The sequence below is a fragment of the Osmerus eperlanus genome, chromosome 21, assembly GCF_963692335.1.
Source record: "Osmerus eperlanus chromosome 21, fOsmEpe2.1, whole genome shotgun sequence".
Lineage (NCBI taxonomy): Eukaryota > Metazoa > Chordata > Actinopteri > Osmeriformes > Osmeridae > Osmerus > Osmerus eperlanus.
Genome location: NC_085038.1, coordinates 7386537 through 7396820, shown reverse-complemented (window position 1 = coordinate 7396820; position 10284 = coordinate 7386537). Strand labels below are relative to the sequence as shown.

Here is a 10284-nt window from a genome sequence, read left to right as displayed (position 1 = left end):
TGTCTGCAGCTCGCTCATCACCAGCAGCCCCCGATAACAAGGACCACTAATGTGTGTCATTGTGCAGCTCCAGACACCCAATGTCACCCATAGCGACCCTGTCAGTGTGTGTATGTGTGTGACAGTGGGCGAAGGCGTGACGGTTTTCACTCATATTGAGCAAGTGTCCGTGCGCTTGACTGACTGATGTATGGTCTCATTAACGTGTTGGATGACCGGTGCTGAGGTGGATTATAATGTGAGTGATAAACCACACACAGAGACCCTCATAGGCTTATAGCCTCATTAAGACCTGTATCGATCACTGGCGATATTGACCATGGATGTGTGTGTGTGTGTGTGTGTCTGTGTGTGTGTGTGTGTGTGTGTGTCTGTGTGTTCCAGCTGGTGGAGCCTCTCACCCCCAGTGGCACGGCTCCTAATCAGGCCCAGCTTCGGATCCTGAAGGAGACTGAGCTGAAGAGAGTCAAGATCCTGGGCTCTGGGGCCTTTGGCATCGTCTACAAGGTGTGTGTGTCTGTGTGTGTGTGTGTGTGTCTGTCTGTGTGTGTCTGTGTGTCTGTCTGTGTGTGTGTGTGTCTGTGTGTGTGTGTGTGTGTGTGTGTGTGTGTGTGTGTGTGTGTGTGTGTGTGCAGGTACAGTAACGGCGTGTGTGTATGTATAGGCAAAAGTGCATGTGGGTGTATGTGTGTCTGGAAGTGCGTGTAGGCAGAGAGTGAACATGTGTGTGTAAAACCTTTCTGACCGGGGTTCCTGTCCATCTCAGGGGATCTGGGTTCCAGAGGGAGAGACCGTGAAGATCCCGGTCGCCATCAAGATCCTGAATGAGGCCACCGGGCCCAAGGCTAATGTGGAGTTCATGGATGTAAGTATGTTCAGCACAAGGTCCTGTACACACACACGCAGGTCATTTTAGGTGGACTTTAACATGTCAATTAAACACAGGAACATGTTTATGAGGCCTTATGAATGCACGTTCCCACTGGAATGATGAGGAGGTGACTACAGCTGTTTCAGAGTCAAGAGAGGGCTGGGTCTGTCTATGATATTGGTCACGCTGAATAATTCCAGAGTTCCATTTGAATCTGGAAAGTACCGGGGGGCGAAATGACAGGCGGGCGATGGAGGAAAGGGAGCGAGACAGAAAGAGCGTGTGGAGAGAGAGAGAGAAGCCCTTGACTTGCCTTTGAGAAAGATCTGGATGTGGATGGGGGGAGGGTGGGGATGGAGGGATGGTGGGATAGGGGCAATTAAGCCAGGCCTGGTGGGGGGGGGGGGGGGCGGTAAGAGTGGGGCTTACAGTCCAAACCTAATTGAAAAACAACCTCCTTTCACCCCCCCACAACCCCACCCCTTGCCCCTTCCTCACTCCCAGCGGAGGGGCCGGGTCCGTCCAGGGCCAACATGGCGTCTGTTTTTTAAACAGCAATCTAAAGGCAGGCTCACGGGCTGCCACTGGGACAGTGGAGAGGAGAGGTTGACCAGATGCACAAGACAAGCTGTTCCCTCCATCCTCTCTCACCCCTTTTCTCTCCCTCTCTATCTCTCTCTATCTGGCTCTCTCACTCTCTCTCTCTTTCCCTCTTCCCATGTTTAGATAGGCTTGTGTACAGCCAGGCCTCCAGAAAGACAAGAGAGGGACACTTTTCGTTTATAAAAATGAAAACGCTCCATTTGTTTTGATCCACAGCTCTTCAATACACTGCTTGGAGTACATACACACAGACTTCAGGCACACACACACACATACACACACCCACCCACAAACATGTCTACGTCTTTCTCAGGGGCTTCACCAGTCTCTCACCCGTCGCAATGCTGATGTGTTGAACAGAAAGGGGCGAGCGAGGGAGCGAGAGAGAGAGAGGGTGGTGGAGTGGGGGGCGGAGAGAGGGGTCAGGTAGCGATAATGGAGGTCAGCGCTCAGGGAGATGAGAGACGCCCAAACACACCAAACACACACTTCTCACACACTCCTCGCTCCCCGCCTCTTAATGTTTGCCCTGGAAACAGGAATCCCAAGCACATTTGAGCCCCGGCGATGACCGCAGCTAGAATCCACAGCCTCTGCCCTGCTGGAACAGAGAAAGAGAACAGAGAAAGAGAGAGATGGACAAAAGAGAGGGAGGTGGGGAAAAGAAAAAAAGAGAGAGTCATGACAAAAGAGAAAAATAGAACGGAAGAAAAGAGGGAGGAGAATGGAGTGGAGCAGTTATTCTCTCTGAGAGTATTGATTGGGTTTCAGGCCTGGACGTTGGGCTGGTTATAATGGCCAGTGGTTTTATGAAGTGGAGATCTACTGCACTACTTGGGGTCCTGGGTGTTAAATCAGGGGTCTCTCAGTGCCAAAGGGCCCCTCTGCCCATCCACCATCCAGATTAATCTACTCTATAGAGCAGAGCTACTCTCAGCTCCTTTAGAATCTAAATTTAAAGGCACTTCATCTATCAGCCTGGGGCTGCCTGAAAATACCCCTCTCTGTGTGTGTGTGTGTGTATGTGTTTATGGGTGTGTGTATGTGTGCCTGCGTGTGCCTGTATGTGCGCGTGTGTGTGGCGGGGAGCGCACGCGCTACTACTGACCCACTCCCAGCTCGAGTGTGTTTGCACAAGAGAGCGGGGCTCGTTGCCACGCTCGTTGGCCTCCACGTGGCCGTCCACGTTAACTCTGCCCTCGGCCCACTTCCACTCTTCCGCCTGGGGAACGGCGACACACTTCCAGCTGTGTGGTCCCTGGCTCTGCTGTGCTAACATGCGGCCGCCGTGTATGGTTCTCCCAGGCCTGAATCCCTCTCTCCCCTCCCCCCACAGGAAGCCCTGATCATGGCCAGCATGGAGCACCCCCACCTGGTGCGCCTGCTGGGGGTGTGCCTGAGCCCCACCATCCAGCTGGTGACCCAGCTCATGCCCCACGGCTGCCTGCTCGACTACGTCCACGAGCACAAGGACAACATCGGCTCCCAGCTGCTGCTCAACTGGTGTGTTCAGATCGCCAAGGTAAGGCCGTCCGCGTGCGTGTGGCCCTTTGTGTTTGTCAGCGATGTTGTGGGTGATTGATGTTTGGTGCTGGGAAACTCTCCCGCACATCCACAGCCTTGTCCTGGATTCCCCTGCGGGGGGGGTAGAGTTGGAGTAAGACAATTAAGAAGTGAAATTCCTTCTCTCTTGTTTTTTACCACATTCGGTGTTTTGACAAACAGCTTTACGTCGGCGTTCACGACCTTGTTAATTGCTTCTATCTCACAAAAAGTGCACCGGCAAACTCGACACACATGCCCACAGCGGGACCCACTCTTCAGCACACGTCCACAGAGCTGTCAAAAGACATTCCCACATTTCACCAGATAAATCAACAAATGAGAAGAAACAATGGAAACAAATGTGACGCTATTTAGTCCCACTGGTCCCAGCCCGGACGGCTTCTGGTAGTCCATCTGACGTCGCATCAGTCTTGGGGTATTAGCTAGCTCTCGGAGCAGCCTGGAAGCCATGGAAGATCGGCGCGGGGCTAACACACGCAGACCTCGTCCCCAGTTCTGCCTGATGGATGATATCAATGTGCGCCAGGAACAGATTGCTTAAGCAGGTACTTATAGCAGTAATTGGATTCGATTTAACTTGCAACCGCGCAGGATATTCCCACTAGTGCTCTGTATAGGGAGAGGGGGAGAGGGGGGAGACAGAGGGAGAGTGAGATAGAGGGAGAAAAGGGATGGAGAAAAAGAGAGAGTTCCTTTGGGGTGAACCTAACATGGGAGAGATATCATCTCAATATTCTGGCTTCACTGATGAACACTGGTCACACTCTATACAGTATAGGACAATGACACGAATCACGCCAATGAGGAATTCAATTACTTGTGCCCTTCTTAAAGGGTTTAATTAGTCTTTTTACCACTGGCGATCTAGCCCCTCAGATGCTGTATTTGTCTCTCTGAGGGCTCGGTGGCAGGTGAACTCCTTGCTGGCTGAGCAGAGTCTTAACTGAGCTCTTTATAGGTTCCCACAGTACTTACTGACCACACACAGCAGGGGTCAATGAACCAATCCAGTGTGATCGATAAACCTCTATGATCATAGAACACTGTCGTAATTAGCTAAAGACAAATGAAGCCTTCACAGTTTGTAATGTAATTCAACAAGCTGAGGAAACCTGTCTGTGAACCCTAACCCAGACATGTGAAGGGTCGGAAGCAGTTTCACCTAGGAGAACATCGGCCAAGCTAGCGTGCACCCTCACTGGTCATCTCATTGGGTCAGTCCACCTGCACAACCTGGTATTGTAGCTCATGCCCAGTGATGTATAAATCCACGGTAGAAGGTATGGTATAGCATAGCAGGTCTAGCTAGCCCAACGGCCTACACAAGAGTTGTGCTCGTGAGTGGAAGGGGCTGGTGCGTGGGGGTCATGTGTGCGTGTGTCACATGCATGTGAGCGTGCACCTCTGTCTTTCTTCTTGTGTGTGTCTGTGTGTGCGTGCTTGTGTGTGTGTGTGTGTGTACGTGTGTGTGTGAGAGAGAGATGCATTTCAGGCTCTAAGCCCTCTCCTAGACATGGCAGAGTAGATAGAATGCTAGTCCCTCTGGGTATTGGCCAGGAGCCTGTCTCTGGTGATGGAGCAAGGAGAAGACATTCTAATCCAGAGAGGCCTTTGGAAAAGAACTCCAGCTCTTTTCTCATTCAGCCCTGAGAGAAGAGGGCTGCATATGGAGAGAAAGAGGGACAGAGAGTACTTCAGAGTGTCCAATCACCCTCCACCCCTCAGCCTCTTCCCTGCCTCACCTGACCCTGCCTCCTACGGCCTCCTATCCTCTCGAATAACCTCTGACTTAACCAGCTGACCGGAGTGCTGTGAATTGATTGTAGGAGCCTGCTTGTCGGGCAGTAACTCTTTATCAGAGAGTGTTTTGGGCATTCGGTTAATGGACCTCATTAATCTAGAGCAGGACTCCCAGGGCCTGCCTGGACCCAGTCCCATCCACACCTCCACCCTCCATCTTAACAGGACTACCCCTGCGGCCATGTTCTGGGGTCAGAGTTCAAAGGTTGCCCCAGTTCTGGTGTCAGTGTCAAGACAGACATATCCTCATGTGATCCAGAGGCTGTGTGTGTGAGCGTGTGTGTGTGGAGGGGGGGTAGGTGTGTGTGTGTGTGTGAGAGAGATCCGATTGGAGAACAGATTGCATTAGCTGAGCAGAAGAGAGAAGGAAGATGGATGTGAAACACCAAAGCACCCAGGGAAGCTTTCTATGCATAAAGTAAGCCTCTCTTGGAGGTTTGAGTGTCTGGGTGTTGGTGAGAGGAGGAGCAGGGCTTCCCTATCTTCCTCCCTGATCATTCTATTCTGCTCCAGAGTGGATTATTAATGGAATAATTAGGTTTGGGATGTACTTTAATGAGCAATCAATCACTGAATTAAACATGGCGGGAGAGGTGGGGTGTTGGACAGGGAAGTGTTGAGTTGTGGGGTGGGGGTGTGGGGGTGCAGTGTTTGGAGGGGGGTGGGGGGGGGGGCATGGAAGATCATGCGGTCTGTTCTCAAAGCTGGCTCGGCTACCTCCCCACCACCAGCACACACACACACACATCTCTTTATCGCTGTCTCTCTCTCAGTTAGTACTGAATGAATATGGAATAGGTTCATCCAGGGGTTCTCTCTCTCTGTCTAACCCAGATGAGGTCCAGGGGCTTCGGTTCACCTGATCCTCATGCCGTTGATGAGATGCCAGAACCAGGCTCCCGGGTCCCCAGACCCTGGAATCCCCTGGCAGGGTCAACTAGGGCCCACTTCTCTCTCCTTCCATTCCTTAATGATGGGGCTCCAGCCCACCCTAGCAGGGTGGAGAGCTTAATGCTAAGATCCTCTGGTTGATTAGTTCAGTCTGGCCCCTCTCCTCCCCTCGACAGCTCCCCCCCATCTACTCCGTTTGGCCTGCATGCATTTCTCCCATCTGCTTAGTCAGTGAAAGTAAAGTAAATACTCTGGACTTTCCAATTTGGCCGTTGATCTCTAATTCCGCTCCTCCAGAGTTATGTTTGTATGTGTGTGTGTGTGTGTGTGTGTGTGTGTGTGTACGTGTCGGTGGATCTGCATACTGCTGTTTTCCCCCAGAGCCTCTAGTCAGTGGTGGGTATCCAATCTGGCCAGGCTTATACAGGCCCTGGGTGTCATTCCACTCCGCAAATGGCTCTCACTGCTGAGCAAACACATCTCCCACGGCCTCATTAGCACTGCCTTAAGTCCTGCGCTCACCTCCCCTCCCCCTCCCCTCTCCTCTCCTCTCCTCCTCTCCCCGCTCCTCTCTGCCCCTCTATCTCTCCACCCTACCAGCATCTGATCTCTCTTCTCAGTCCTTGAATCTCAATGAGAGGCATTATGCACACGCAAACATACACACAAGCCTTGTAATGCTGATTTTCACATACACATATACAGCCACGCACATACACACTACGCACTCCAAGTCTCTCCTCTCAGGATTCCTATAACCTGGTACACTAGACCTGGCATACCTGCTGTGTGTGTGTGTGTGTGTGTGTGTGTGTGTGTGTGTGAGTGTGTGTGTGGATTGTTTAGAATCACCGTAGCGGCTTTGCATATCTTTAGGATGCTCTTTAGGGAATCACATGACTGGAGTGACCAAACCGCCCTTATCCTTCTTGTGCATAATGGAGAACAACAAGGCAGACAATATCTAACCCCCATCCCCTTACACACACACACACGCCTCCCGCTTACTTCCCACCCAGGTGAGAGTGTGCCGTACCCAAGGGAAAGTAGAGACAGAGTGAGTGTGTGCGCGTGGGTGGGTGTTCATCTGACCCTGCCGACGCAACACAGAGAGAGGGATGGGAGGGATGGGAGGGAGGGAGGGAGGGAGGAAAGAAGGAAAGAAGGAAAGAAGGAAAGAAGGAAAGAGAGAGGGAGGGAGGGAGGGAGGGAGGGAGGGAGGGAGGGAGGGAGGGAGGGAGGGAGGGAAGGAGAGAGGAAAGGAGGGAGGGAGGGCTGAATACAGTGCGCCGCTAAGCCCTGCACCCGTCTAATTATCAGGCTGGTTTGAGGGGCTCTGTAGCGTGCATGCGGAGGGGATTCAGTGGGCAGATCCCTGGGATTGGGTTATGTGATTGGATTGGTCACTCCTCCCTTATCTATTGCTAGAATGCTGAAGTGTGGAAAGGCCAGCTGCTCTGCAGAAACCATCCATGGTCTCCAGAGGCCCTCCAGGGCCTCTTAATGCTTAATATTTGACTTGTAAATTCATTGGTTCGAGTACAAGAATGTTGTGTTGCTTTGTGTGTTGCTTTGTGGTCAGAGTTAGGGAGTTTGCGGCGTAGGCACTCAGAGGGTTCTTCCCAGAAAATTCTGTCAGATCAATTCTGTTGTGGTGTGTGTGTTGGATGTGTGTGTCGGCGTGTGAGAGAAAGGGTTTGTGTCTCAGTGAACACCATGTTCCTTTCTCCGGAATATTCCAGCGTGAGTTGGAGGGGAGGAGGTCTGCGATTAGAACAAAGAAGAAATGTCACCATACTTGTCGTCCAAATTACACCTATTACAGCATATGGAACGGAGTAGAATAGAGCTCATCTTCGTTCTAATCGCTATGTGCTTTCGATTCACCCTGTTCCCTGAAACCTCTTCGACTAAGGTTGTGAAGACTTGAGGGTGTTCAGAGCATGGGGCAGCCTTAGGAAGCCTGACCAGCTGTCCTGCAGCTCACCTGAAAACTGCTAATGGAGGCGCCAGTATCATAACTGGCCCTCTGGCTAGTTGAGTGGATGTTTAGCTTCTTCGGCTATCTAGCTGTCAGTTGTGCCAGGTTGTCTTAATACGTCAGTGTGGTTGTTTTATCGATTTGTCACGGTTACAAAGGACTCCGCTGCCGTTTAGAGGGCGTTTTGATGCCCCTCCCTTTTGCCTCCACTAAAATGTAATCATCCAATTGAGATGCCAACTGTTTGATTTGCGATTGGGTATTGATTTAATTTCTGTCAAAGCGACACTTTCTATTCAACCACCCAACCCCCAACCCCTCCCGCCCTCCTCTCCCTAGCACGATAATCTCTTCCCAGAACGCAACAGAGTTATTGACATTTGCTCATCTAGAGTCTTTGCTGAGGTAACATTTTATTGCCTGTGCCCGCGCGCCGTGACATTTGTGAGGATCCCTGTTCCTCCGAGGAGCCTGCGGTTCCGGCATCCTCACATGCCTCACTTGGGTCACAACCAGAGAATCTGTAATCAGGAAGAGAGGCAGACCAATGTCAGTTTCAGGCCTCCCCGTATCATGCTCCCAACCCATTTCGTTTCTTTTTTTCCTTTCGCAAATTCAAACCAGCGGTGCGAGGAGAGAGCGCCGTCTGGAGAGATGGATGAGAGCGCTCTCCTCTCTCTGTGGATGTGGAGGGGCTGGATGGGTGGTCAATGGGGCCCTCACCAGATGTGGCTACAGCAGTGAGCTGGGCTATGTGTCACTGTTGGCACGGGCAATGTTCTGCAGCTCCAGAAGCCTTGCGATGGGTTTTTGAATGAGTGCGTGCATGCAGATGGGTGATGAATTAACCAAGTGCATGAGACACACAACTTTGCAGTATCACACACACGCGCGCGCACACACACACACACACACAAAGGTTTGGTTATGCAGAGGGGTCTGCCAGCTCAGTCCCTGGCTGGACACACAGACACACAAACCCAGCACACACACACACACACACACACAGGCACATGACAAACAGCAGGCTGTGCCACCTGAACAGGCCCATTGTGGCAGGCCTTATCAGAGCCCACACAGCTCACATTGTTGTGTGTTCACCACACGAAGGGGATGTGTGTTTGTGTGTGTGGGGGGGGTGTGTGTGCTGCACTCTTATCTGTCCCTATGGAAACAGACACTCCTTGGGCCTGCACACAGATGGTTCCTACGAGGACTCAACAGCGGCAGCTGCTTGCCTCTGTTACGCCAGAGGACTTCCTTCGCCCGTCTCCCCCCCCCGTGGCCAGCCAGCTCCAACTCCGGCAGTTCCCCTCCCCCCCTTCGCCCCCAAACCCTTCCTGTCTGAGCCTTGGCACTTCCTAACCCGAGCCCTTTGAGACCGGAGGTGTTGCTCGCTCGCCTGCCGCCGCCGCCCCCTCTCTCTTTTATCTCCTCTCCTCCCAGCATCCCTCAATCCTTCCCGCTGAGCCCCTCCCTTCCTCTCCCGCTGTTCTACAGGACCTCCTCCCGGGCGCTGATTGGCTCTCTTTCATTCATTAGCGCCGTGACGCGGAGTCGTGCGGTAGTGTGATCGTTCGAGCTGGCCCCCCAGACAAGGTGGGAGACGGCTCGGCCGTGAGCGGTCAAAGGGGAAGGCATGAGGTCTTGGGAGTGGGGAGGGGGAGCTGACCACTCTGCAGCCAGCCCCGGGTTCCTTTGTAGCTTATGTCTGCGTAAATGCTGGACACAGAGGAGCTCCATGCATGCTATTCCACATACAATGCAGGATCCTGACCTGCCGGTTTATGTTTTGCTTCTCAAGGCCGGTACTCTATACACGCCGGAACACACATTGAGATGTTGAAGTGCGCTTTCTGGGGAAGGCGCTTTCTTCAAGTCTGTGTGTCTTTGTTCTCTCTTTTCAATCTTTCTTTACTTCTTTTCTTGAGTTCTTTCAGATTTCACATTTGTAAGCTCACATCGAGCTGCGGTAAGTAAAGATTATTCCATGGTCATTAAAAGGAAAGCATCCAGGGTTAAGTGAGTTTCGCTCTTGTTTGCACAGTTTATAGAAGCAGAGCTACTTGTATACTTGGATTCTAAAGGCATGCGTACACGTAAAGAATACGCATATACACACATACATGTTCAGATCACACACATAAACATGCACAAAAGCACAGCTCACAGACACAGACCACTCTTACACACTGTTCACAAAAATGTGCTTTCACACACGGCTCACAAACACACACACAAACACACAAAGTGGCCAAGGTACACACACACATACACAGCGTTCTTCAAGGTCAGTGTTTGGGGGGTGGTTGTGATCAAGTGCTCCCCCGATGGATGATAATCTGGTTGTTTGAGAGCGCGAGGGGGGGGGGGGGGGATTGGTGGATGGGGGTCGGGGGGGTGGGGGGCGTTAGTACACTCCCTTCGCAGAATGTCAGGCCCACACACACACACCAGAATACTGATAGTGACACACACCAACCCGGAGGTTGCGGAGCGACAAGGTGGATGCTTTGCATAATCCCAATTGGATTACTTTATTACCTGGAATATTAAGTGGGAACGTGAGTGG

The 10284-nt window shown here is 52.0% G+C and overlaps 1 protein-coding gene across 1 annotated transcript in view; it reads left to right on the top strand.

Moving 5' to 3' along the window:
* LOC134007864 (receptor tyrosine-protein kinase erbB-4-like) overlaps positions 1 to 10284 on the top strand; it is a 104611-nt gene that overhangs the window by 83062 nt on the left and 11265 nt on the right. Inside the window, 4 exon segments of the mRNA XM_062447580.1 lie at positions 126 to 163; positions 385 to 507; positions 767 to 865; positions 2811 to 2996. Of these exon segments, the coding sequence (XP_062303564.1) occupies positions 126 to 163; positions 385 to 507; positions 767 to 865; positions 2811 to 2996 (446 nt within the window).